General features: G+C 40.6%; 1 protein-coding gene across 1 annotated transcript in view; it reads left to right on the forward strand.

Annotated features, from left to right (window-relative positions):
* Nucleotides 1-1,695: 1,695 nt before the first annotated feature.
* LOC148532440 (sodium-coupled monocarboxylate transporter 1-like) overlaps nt 1,696-12,676 on the forward strand; it is a 74,313-nt gene continuing 63,332 nt past the window's right edge. Inside the window, exons 1-4 of the mRNA XM_088467875.1 lie at nt 1,696-2,046; nt 8,766-8,831; nt 10,765-10,816; nt 12,339-12,406. Of these exons, the coding sequence (XP_088324001.1) occupies nt 1,696-2,046; nt 8,766-8,831; nt 10,765-10,816; nt 12,339-12,406 (537 nt within the window). The remainder of the gene's footprint in view (nt 2,047-8,765; nt 8,832-10,764; nt 10,817-12,338; nt 12,407-12,676) is intronic.

Raw genomic sequence — 12,676 nt, forward strand, 5'->3', positions numbered from 1 at the left:
TCAGTGCTCACAAGGGAGCTGAGCTGATGAAAGATTGATAATGTATGAAACTCAGGGAGTACCGACAGCTGAGGTAACAGCTACAGTATGTATGTGACACAGGGAGAGCTGGGGGGAGAGTAATGTATGTAACACAGGGAAATCAGAGGGGATAGTGATGTATCTAACATGGGGATGCTGAGAGGAATGGTAATGAATGTAACACAAGGGGGAGCCTGGGGAACAGTATTGTATCTGACACAGGGTGAGTTGAGGGGTAAGATTATCACCTGTCCAAGATTACTCTGGACAATCCTGAAATCAGCAGTGTTGTCCAGAGGCTTACTAGTTTTGGATAGGTGGCCCAGCATTAAGGACATGATGGGGCTCTGAGGCATAAAGAGGGGCATAAGGGAGCTCAGAGGCATATATGAGGGCATTAGGGACTAACATTATTTTTACTAAAATAATGTGAAAAAGGGTGTTTTCACACCCTTTTTACATTATTTTAGTATCACCTATGGCTATTACAGGGCAATTGGAGCGGAATTCGTAAAATTCTACTCCAACCCCTAAGTATCACTTATTTTTAGTAAGCAGGTCGCATTGGTACAAAAATGTTTTACTTACCTGACTCCAGGGACCGGTGATCAGGCCTCCGGTGATGACTCCCCTCCGGTCAGCTGGTCTCCCATAGTGCACTGCTGCCCGGTCATGAGGTGATCGGGTCACAGTGCAGTATAGGAGATCACCTGACCGGAGGCATGGAGAACACCACCGGAGGCCCGGAGCATGCAGGTAAGTGTAATTAAGGGAGGGAGTGTCCGCGATCACAGGGGGCGGGGCTTAGTGCCAGGGAGGGTAGCAGTGGCGGCCGGTCTGGCGCATGCGCGGGCACTTAGTCACGGTATTTTTTGCGAAAATACCAGGATAAGGCTCTGAAGGGGATTCACAGGGACAGAGCTTTATCGCAAGCTCTGTCCCTGCAAGGCTTTGTAGTAAATCCCTGTGATATTGCCTGAATTCGCAATGCAAATTCAGTCGATAATATTACACTACAATCTGCATTCAATATGCGGATTGTAGTAAATAGAGCCCTATATGAGGGCATTAGGACTCTTAGGCTTATAAAGGGGCATGCATTGGCTCTTTATTACAGTGTGTGACGTATACAGAATACAGATATTAGATGACAAATAAAGTTTTAAAAACTTACGGTAATGTAAACATTATATTAATCTGATTTGTTATTACTAGTTCCTATTCAGGGTTTGGCGTGTTTCCGCACCTAACAAAGCATTGCAGGTGCACCTGGTGAAGCAATAGCTGAATCATGTACAATGTAATCTTGGCCCAGCCCATTAGTGTCTCTTTAAGATATTTAAGTACATTTTCCAGAATGAACTAAAAGCCCCAAACTTGTCATTTTCTCCGGAGTTCTGCCTGAACACTATAAGAAGTAGGCGTAAATCAGCAGGAAGATTTGTTTATTTTAGAGTGTGGAAATTATTGTTCCTTTATGCAAAGTTGTTTCACACCTCATACCAGTTAATAGGCAGAGGTTGATGGCAAATTCCCTCTGGCTATTGCGTCACAGTTGGCACCCGGAGAGATGTGACCCTGCCTACCCTGTGTTTTGTGATTTATAAACCTGTTCTTCAATATAGTTAAATCATACATATAGGATACATGCTAAGAAGTCCACCTGCAAAAGCTATGGCTGATTCCACAGACATTGGTTTATTTTCCACCTGGGATTATGTTGTGTTTGCTGCAGTTTTGCTGATCTCTGCAACCATTGGAGTATATTATGCCTTTGCAGGACGAGGGAAAACCACATCACAGGAATTCCTGACAGGAGGAAGAAGTATGACAGCACTGCCAGTGGCTCTATCCCTCACTGCCAGCTTTATGTCAGCAGTCACTATCCTAGGAACTCCTGCTGATGTATACCGCTATGGGGCAATGTACAGCATTTTTGCTATATCCTATGCACTGGTAGTTCTTATTTGTGCAGAAATCTTCCTTCCTGTTTTTTATAGACTTAATATAGCAAGCACATATGAGGTATGTCATAATTGGATTATTATACTGTATGGTAATAGGTTCTATACGTAGCCCCTGCTCACTGGTATTATATGGGCTAAAACTCTTTTGATTATTTCTTCTCTCTGTTGGTCTATCAATGGTGCCTCCAACCAAGCTTCCAAATGTTAACCCACAATCCACCTGGGGTAGGCATTGGAAATACCCCAATTTTCTCAGGAATAAGGGTTAGTGAATTGTGGGCCTGATTCAGAGCCGCTCGCTAGATGTGATCGCTCGCACGATGTGTATGCAAATTGTGTAGGCAGTTATCACACAGCAATGCATTAGCACGCCCAGTATTTCTTAGAGAGCGATCACATAGTGTATGCAGACACCCACCAGCCTGTTTTAAGACACCTGGGCACATCATGTCCAGGAAGTGTATGCAACCATCGGTACATCGTGTAGCATTGGATGCTATTGCAGCGCTTGAGGTTGACCATACCCTGCCGCAAGCACTGCCAGCACTTCAGTATAAGAACAAGCCAGGTGACGTGTACTATGATGGTGTCTTATAATTATACACACCTCCAAAACGCCGTTGAGATGCTCAGGCATGCCGGCATTTCCACCTCCCCACCCCCGTTTTTAATGGCCAGCCCCTGTTACAACCTACAAACAGCTTCCCCTGCCACTCACTGTGCTGGGTTGTCTAAGTGCAGCGAGCGAATGCATTGTGTACTTTCGCTAAGGTATGCGCATGCGCACAATGCATACACATGCGGACAATGCATATACACTGCATACCAGCGAGAGTATGCATCTTAGCGAGCGGGTCTGAATCAGGCCCTGTGTTCCTTAGGAATAACTGTACTAGACCAATGAATATATATATAACAAAGAAAAATGTATTTTTATTACATAGAGTAAGAGTTACTGGAGAGGTAAAACAGGGACAAATAAATATAAACTTTAAGTACAATTTAACATAAAAATTTTACTTCTTAATTATACCAGCTAAAGTAATAATCATCAATTAGAATCCATGGGATACTGATTATTTCCCCAACATAATACTAGACAAGCTTTCCCAGGTAATTTTACCTCTATATTCCACCCTCACCCCCTTTCTAATAACTTACTCGCACTTTGTTATAATATCCCTATCCATAGCAATCCAACACTTAAGGCCCTACCCACCTTTTGGTAGATGCAATTTCTGTGTATATCTAACTTCCATCTTCAGTCCCCAGTATCCCACCATGCATCCCACTCATTCACTCCTTAATTCTCCAGATGTAATAGTACTATATTTATTTAACACTTGACAAGGAATATAATGCTTCGATAATATCACATCACTTTACTCAACAGTAAATGACTCAACCAGATATGTTTGCAGAAACTTTAGTGCACATTATGTCTGATGCATATATAGGTTTGTGTATCATTTTAAGTATTGGCTTTCTCTTAGGGGTAAATTTACTAAAGTGAGAGTTATTGGAAATTAATTTTAAAAATGATGTTGCCCATAGCAATCAATCAGATTCTGGCTATTATCTTCTAGAAGGTGCTAGTTAAATGTTAAGTAGAATCTTAATGGTTGCTATTGGCAACATCTCGTCTAAAACTCACTTCCCCTTAGTCTTTATATCCAAGATTCTCATAATGTATTAACATCTGTTTGTAGTGTAGTTGATATTATTGTATGTATCCTTTAGTACAGTGATTCCCAACCTCGGTCATCAAGGCACACTAACAGTCCTGGCTTTAGTGATATCCATGATTGTGCACAGATGGTTAAATCCAAATAACTGAGGTACTAATTAAGTCACTTCTGCTCAAGTAAGGATATCCCTAAAACCTGGACTGTTAGTGTGCCTTGAGGACCGTGGTTGGGAACCCCTGCTTTAGTAGGTTTTACTATTAGATAGCTTGTCTACTGAAAGTGGCAGTCGATAATCTTTACTATCTTCAAAAGTGATTGTTGCTGGAGTTGCTATAAATCAGAGGATCCCCTCTCTGTCTCTTGGATCTACTCTCTAAGGGCCGTATTCAATTAGAGGCAAAAAGTCCCGAACTTTTCACCTACCCGACTTTCCGCCTCCTTCACCTGTTTTAGAGGTGAAAACTTTTCATGCGCGTCCCCGCTTTTCACCCTATTCAATTCCAAACCATGCAAAAACGGCAAATGCGGAACAGGCGGAAAGTACTATCTGAAGTGGGGAAGTCAGTCTGTACCCCAAAAAAAGATGCGCTAACATAGGGCTGTAGATGTGTAATAAAAGCTCTAATAAAAGTGTTTGGGGTACTTAAGTAGTTTAAATTGCTTCTTCTTAGCGTCTATGCAAAAGTGGTGAAGAATGGCATACAGCAGGGTTTTTGGTGAAAATAAGTAGGCCAGTCAAATTTGGGGTACTTGAAAATGGGTGCTAGAATATTTAAATGTTTCTAAAGTGAACTTTTAAAAAATTTCAAAAACTCATCTGCTACATGCACCTGCAATCCTAAGAACACCTGACCCATCCTTGCAGACCCCCAAGAAGTCTATTTAGCTAGTTTTTATGCTTGTCCCCCCACTTTTTACTTTTTTGCCCCAAAAATGAAAGTACTTTTTTGCCCCAAAAATGAAAGTACTTTTTTGCCCCAAAAATGAAAGTACTTTTTTGGGGTGTTCTTAGGTTGTTTTTTTTCTTCGAGATTTGTCCTTTGGGGGACTGTCACAAGGGTTCTCAGTCGTTTCCCCACGTTTGCACCCCAAAATAAAGAATTTGCACTTCTTTTCACCTGCTATTCATAGGCAAATCTTTTTTGCTTATTACATTGCATTGAGTTTCTGCATAGGCGAATTCCGGCTGGAATTGAATTTGGAGATAAGTTCCAAACAGGCGAAAAGTGGCAATAGGCAAAACTTTTTCGGCGATTGCGGCTTTTCACCTCTAATTGAATACGGCCCTAAGTATCTATATCATTGTTTTTGTAGCTTTAATAATCACAAATGAATACAGCATTTCCTGTATCCTCTCTGAGATAGTGGCTTATCAATATGTCTCCTTAATGGCCATGGATGATAAACTTTGTTATTACGCTGAGGAGCATAGTTGTTATGTAGCAGTAGTCTATATGGAGGAGCTCTCTTGTATTAAAATCTCTGACAAACTGACTGCCTTTAAGGGGACTAAGGGGGAGATGTACTAAGCCTTGGAGAGAGATAAAGTACCAACCAATCAGCTCCTGTCTCTTTACAGACTATGGGCCAAATGTAATAGGGTGAGAGTTTAGAAAATGTGAGAGTTTAGCAGTAAACTTTCACATTGGTTGAGTTTTATCTTCAAAATGGGAAAACATCTGAATGAGATTTTAAATCGTGAGAGTTTTTTAAGTCTAAAAAAACATGCAAGTTCGCTCTGTTACTTTGTTTTTGGACTCTATTACATTGGCAGAGTTTAAAAAGTGTCAGAAACTCTCACTTTTCTAAACTCTCACCCTATTACATTTGGCCCTATGGGTCTATTTACTAAGCAGTGTTAGGAGACAGAGTGAAAAGTGATAAGAAAGTGATAAGGTGCCAGCCAATCAGCTCCCAACTGTCATTTTTCAAACACAGCCTGTGAGGTGACAGTTGGGAGCTGATTGGCTGGCACCTGATCACTTTCTTATCACTTTTAACTCTGTCTCCTATCACTGCTTAGTAAATAGACCCTTGTGTTTGAAAAAAGACAGTTACTAGAGGATAGGTATGTACTTTATCTCTCTCCAAGGCTTAGTACATTGTTAGGGAAAGTCCAAAGAGCTAGTAGAGTACTTGTTTCCCTTATTGCAGAGATACTGGCGATGTGTAGGATTTATGATTAGACCTGATTACATCCTCTTCTTTAGATCTGTTCGGCAGCTGCAGTCACTGACAGCTCAGAAGCTCAAATTTCTCTCACAGGCTGTTTAGTTGCCCTGACAGCTCTTATCAATCGCTGCCTCCCTCTCTCTCTGGCTGTGAAAAGCACCCATCTGTGGGCAGCACTACAACATCAGTGGGTACCATTGTCCTGACTCTCTCTCTGGCCGGTGGAGCGACACCTCAGCGTTGGGCAGCTCTTTTTTGATACCTCCGGGAAACCATTCCCTCCTCTTTCATCCACCACCTCCAGCCAACTGTCACTCTGCTTGCCTGACAGCTATATATAGTGCCGAGGCAACCTTCCTTCAAATCACCCCATACCTGTTGCATTTACATTGACCCCCTCTTTGCTGACATGCACAAATGGCAATGGGGTTACATATACTCTAGTTACACTATGGGTCCTATTCATCATCACTTAATTGTCACAAAAGCAGATGAAAAAGCACATTTTCACCTGCAATTGTGACAATTAAGTATTCAGGCCATTCATTAAGAAGGTGAAGCAGGAGATATCACAGATATCTCCTACTTACCTTCCGTTTGTGGAATGGCCCGCTGTCCCATACACTAGTATGGGGACAGAATTCATCAAGCTCCGAAAATATAATATTTTCGGAGCGTGACTGCGGAGGCATTCGCCATCTTCACATGGTGAATACTCCCGCTTGGGGTTCGCAACCCGCTCTTCCCTATGGGAAGTAGGACCGGGTTGCGAGAAGGGATCCGTTTGGATCCCTCTGCCCATGTCCGGCTCCTTCCGCTGGACGTCGGGGCTCTTGTGCGCATGCGTGACCTGTAGGTTGCGCATGCGCACCGCCGCCACTGCTCCCACAGGAGCAGTGAAAAGATTCACTGCTCTGAAAAGGTGAAGCCGCTCGCGGGGCCAGCTGATTTCACATCAGCTGCCACCGCGCCGAAGCAATGCTGAATTGCTCCGGTGGCCACAGCGAATTAGAATGTTAATTATCGGGGTCCGTTTGGACCCCGATAATTAACATCATGAATAGGCCCCTATTACTCTTACATTGTCCTGTTGATTGTTATATTTCTTGATTATCCTGATAAGTTACATCTTGCAAGCATTAAGGAAAGAGAACAGAGATAATCAGGTGCCCACAGGTAGAATATGGAAAATGAGTTGTAAAGGACATAAACAGCAGGTGCACAGATGTGAAGGGCAGAGGAAATGTATAGATAGTGCAGGTAAAAACAGAACAAATATAAGCATCAATGGCAAAAGAATTTAGAAAAAGCCCTCAAAAAATATTGGGAAGAAATGCAGTAAGGAGGGAATGGACTTAGGGGAACAATGTGGGAACAGTGTTATGTAACGCACTCTGTACATCAAAAACAAAATAGAGTAATACCCCTTTCACACTACAAGCAATACCCTGGGTTATTGCACGTGAAGGCGCAGCAACCAGGGTTACTGTGCAGTGTGAAATGGACAGGTTGAAATAAGCCGGGTCACGAGACCCGGCATTTCATCTCTGGCCAAGAGAAGGGTTGAACACGGGTTCAACCTGGCTCGCGGTGCTGTGTGAACGGGTAACTCATGCTACCCTGGTCCCGTTCAATGCTTATTTCTTGCCCGAGTCTCGATTACAGAACGGGATTGTTCTTATCCCAGGTGCATCATACTAACTGGCTATACACTGAAAGTACAGTATATACAGTTCATTCAAACAATCAGACCGACAGTTATTTATGCTGAACAAATTTCAGTACATAATATTATCAGATATAATTGATACTTTGCAGTGATACAATAATTTCCTGCAATTTTTCCACGTTTTCCAAGCTACATGGTATCAGATTGATTCTAACATTTTAATGCAATTCTATATGAATGTTTTTATATTGTGAGTTTATTGTTGTCCAATAAATAGCCTACATAATTTATCTGACACCATTGTTTTTTGTGATCCTTAGCGCAGTTAGTTTATTTTGTTTTTGATCTCCTACATGTCTTTAAACCCTCACAGAATTTTACTCTAATGGTGCATACACACGGTCAGATTTTCTGTCAGATCTGAACGATAACGATTTTAAAAATCGTTCAGTCATTCATATCTGAAAGAAAATCTGACATGTGAGCCTGCAACGATGAACGATGCGCGGTCCCGCTTGTCAGATAACAATATCTGACAATGTCTGTGTTTGCAGTCAGATTTGGTCAATTACATTAATTTTAATACTGGCTGAAATCGTTCAAATCGTTGATAAAATCGTGTGTATGCACCATTACAGAGGCTTTTGGATCACAATTGTTTACGGCTATTCATATGGTATTATCCCCAGTATGTTTTCCTAGTTTTTCATTAGTGTCTGAGGTTGTTTTTTGTATTTGTGCTAATACACTCTGTACATAGCTTAATGCCACAAACTGGATAGATATCACCGTGTAAATTCTGGAGAAGAGAAAGATTAGTACAGTCACAAACTAGAGCATCCAGGATTAATGGAATATGTGGAAAGATTTTGCTGACCAAAAAATGAAAGACCTCTAGGTGTTTAACTGGCTAAGGAGTTTCCAGCTTAAACGTAACATTTACTTGTTAAAACAGTACTCAAATACCATATTATTAGATACACATGAGTCTGGTCAGGCAAGTGTACAGTATAGTGCAAGTACAAAATCTAATTATGATTCTATGAAATTTACACAAAAAAAAACAAAATGTAAAATTCAGTACTTTCCTATAGTCAGACTACTGTACGTTCTAATTGATCCACTGCTGGATGTGATTTGTGAAATACACTATTGCATCTAACTTGTCCTTAACATGCAGAATGTGGACTATTGATTCTCTATTATTATTGTACTCTTTCACAGTGATTAATGCAATTTTTCTTATAGTATTTAGAACTTCGCTTTAACAGACATGTGCGGATACTTGGAACAGTCATTTTTATCATAGAGATGGTGAGTGGTAAATTATATTCCCTATATTGTTTAAAGTATAAAAAATATGTTCTGTTGCTTGTCTTGGTGTAACTGGTTAATACTTAATAGAGCACAAGGGAATCTTCAATGGTTCCATGGTGGTGGTATCTACTCTTTATACACTAGAGTGGGACACCATTTGCTCAGTCTAGGTACATAAGATAGAGCAACATATAAAATCATACATTTACAATGAAAAAATGCAAAAAATGGATGCTTAAAAGAAAGGTTGGGCAATTTGAACCTGTGTCCAGACTGCCAGCAATGCTGAGAGGTCATAATTGTGAGAAGGTGCTTCTACGGTTCCATACACACTGACTGTTGTATAAATGTATGAAATAACCTCTGCTCCACACATCCCTCATTCTCCAATTTAATACTTGCAAAATCCTGGGATGTGGTCCTCTTTGTTCCATGTAGGCAGCCATGGCTGTTTGCAAAATAACAAACCGACAAACGCTGGAACCTTTGAAGGGCGACAACGAATGTGACAGGGTCACTCCTGGCCACATTCCATTGACATGAATAAGGAAGTCCCTGGTAAGGGGAGGGGTCCCAAAGTTCCTAGGGACTCCCACCCTGGGCTGACCACTTTGGGAGACCTCAAACTGTCTGTCTCCTTGCTATAGCATTATACCCAAGGCTGGTTCCGCCTAGCGTTAGTTATTTGACAGAAGCGGAAACCCCATGCTGTTTTTACCACCCTATTTTCCAATACCAGCCTAGGCTGAGAGGTCTGAGGCTGGGTACTGATATGGTGGGGGACCCCAGGCAATTTTTTAAATAATTGTAAACATTTCTATACGGTAACCTAACAAACCCTGCACAGATCATAGTGATCTGTGCCATGCTTTAAATCCGCCACAGATTGATGGCAGATTCTATCGGAAAAGGGTATATCCGATGGGGTTTTAGACGGAAAATATACGATGGACATCACCGTCAGACTTCCATTGACACTCATATGAAATCAGATGGTTAGTAAATAATGGATTTTTAGGCAACAATGTGACGGCAAATGCGAATCTTCATAAATTATTTAACCCAAAGTGTTTTGCCTGCGCTGCACTATATTTAAATAAAGATGGATCACTATCATTTTTATGTATTTTTGTAAACTTTGTCACTGCACACCTTCTGCAGCTTGTTAACTGTAGTTTGGTATCCCTTTTTGCTTCATAAATAATTTCCAGTTATTTACAAAACACCTTACAACAGTGGTTACCAACCAGTGTGTAGTACACATCTGTGTCACAATACCAGTGCATGTGTTCCAAGACTTTGCAATCAGACGGGGGAAATATCTGAAAGAATGTTAAAGTTATGCTTTTGGAAATAAAGGTCACCTATAGTTTTATGTAAATATAAACCAAGTAGTTCTGTTTTTCAAACACACATCTAATTAATCACGATTCTCCATTTACTTCTAACATTATTTTAGCCAAACCTCCCAATGTTATGCCGTCCCAATTTGGGCTTGAAAGCATACATTGTAATGTGGCCATGCACCACAGGCCACGGTATGCCACGTCCCATTCTGAAATACTGGGCCACCAGTCTCTCTCCCACTACTAAAAGCACCCCTTCAATACCACATGCAAATGCCACTGGTATGCAAAATGTCTGAAATGTTAAACTGTCCTGGAATTGGGGCAAAAGACTGGTCCACATAGTTTCACATTGGTGTGTCACGAAAGAAATAGGTCGTCTGTGCCAGCCAGTGTGTCACAGTACCAAGATAGTTGCAACCACTTCCTTAGAAGAGAAAAATAAAATGACAGCGATGGATCTATTTGTTGTAAGCTCCCTGCAGCTGTGGACCCTGTGTTACCACCCCAGCCATATGTATTATTATCCAAAACTGACCAGAAAAAAACCATATAACTTCCTCCAATTATGTTTGTCTTTCCAGGTTTTGTATACTGGCATTGTAATTTATGCACCTGCACTGGCACTGAATCAAGGTACGTAAATCATGCCAAACGAAATAATCCGATTAAAATTCCCAGTGCTAGTGCAAATACCTGAAATACATCTATTATTTGGCTGCATGATGCTGGCGGTGACATATGTAGCTATCTGGGACATTGCAGAACAATTACTCCTCCTGACACCATTGAAAACACACTCTGAAATTGAGGTTAGGGATTACCATATAGACAATGACAGTATAGGTTTAGGTTTAGTTCTTTAGTGAAGAATAAAATAGCACAAAATGGCGGTTGTGTTTCGTATCTGTATTCATTTTAGTTCAGGATAATGGCTATTTCTAGGTAGTATGGTTAGCTTGGCCTTTTGTTAAATACTCTCATGAGCACTTCTAAGTGCTGAAATCTCTAAACCAAACTTTGAGATTGGTAAGAGATAATAAAGTGACCACAATGGGTGGAGATTTCACATAGTAAATAAAGCATACTCAATACAGGAAAAATTTACATTTTAACACCACAAAAGTGTAATTCATTATCTTACCATATTTTTTAATATACCTTTTTGTGCCATCGTACTAAACAATACCAGCATTGATTTTGACAAGGAAGCTAGTGTATTTAAAAAAAGCGTATTTGAAATCTTAGAATTAAAAGTACCTATCAAATCCTCCTTACTATTATGAGTTATATGGCCGCTTAAAAAAGTCAAAGAACAGCATACGAAGAGCAAACATTAAAGTTAGTAAGGGGCAGAACAATACTCGGCTGTGATTCGTGTTTGCAAACTTTGAACATATCTAAACGCAATAAAATATAACCAACAAGATCCTGCAGAAATGGATCATGAGGCTGTTCTATGTGGTGTGAGTCTGTTTGCGATACGTTAATATAGGTGTATTTCTGTTTCTTAAAGTAGTAAATGACTCCACTTTCCATTCCATATGTAGCGTATCTAAGGCTGGGTACACACACACTAGAAGAGTTATCTGTCAGATCATCCATGAATTTCAGGATCTGACAGAGGATTGTATAATGAGTACGCACATGCAATCTCCATTTATCTCAGATAAGTCAGTCTGATCGATTGATCGCATCTTTTAGGCAGCTCAGGGTCATAACAAGGCGCAGATGCGCCCGGTTCCGGCCCCTCCCACTGAACGCGCGACATGTCATCACGCGCATGACGTGGTACAGAAGGTGGTGTGACAGGCTGCTCAGGTAAGTACAGCGCTGATCGGGCATCCTGGGCCCAAGGCCCTGTGGCAACTCATTGTATGCGATCAAATTGGTTATGGTATTGTAAACATTTTGCAGCGTCAACGCACTGATGACCGATATGCTGACAGATTTTATTTTGATTAGTCGTATCTGAAATAAACATTATACAGTGTGCAGCTACCTTATCATTGTGATTAGTCTAATGAAAGGCCTGGGGCTGTGACCCAGAGCAAGTTTAGATGGTAGAGGGTAAGCAGTTGGGCATATTGCTATACTTATTGTATGAATAAGTATTATTTATTTTACATAAAGTTGACTAAAGTTTTGTTTATTTCAGTCTCAGGATTTAATCTTTGGGGAGCAATGATTGCAACTGGACTAGTATGCACGTTCTACTGTACACTGGTATGTTGTCTTGCTACTTTTGAATTTGTTATTATATGCTATGATTTTGTCTTTGATAGGCAAATTTAGATTTGTGTCCTCATTTTTATGTTCTAAATATGATATCATTGGTATTATTAAAATAATATGCAACACTAAAAAAAAATAGGACCAATTTTTGATTGTCCTGCATCATACATACATTTTATTCACTTAATCCAAATGTACCTAAAGTGTATTTCACAATACTTTTCCAAGTCTCTTATTTTGCAATCTGCTTGCTATTTCACT

Source organism: Taudactylus pleione, unplaced genomic scaffold, assembly GCF_031769625.1.
Source record: "Taudactylus pleione unplaced genomic scaffold, aTauple2 ptg000077l, whole genome shotgun sequence".
Classification (NCBI taxonomy): Eukaryota; Metazoa; Chordata; class Amphibia; order Anura; family Myobatrachidae; genus Taudactylus; species Taudactylus pleione.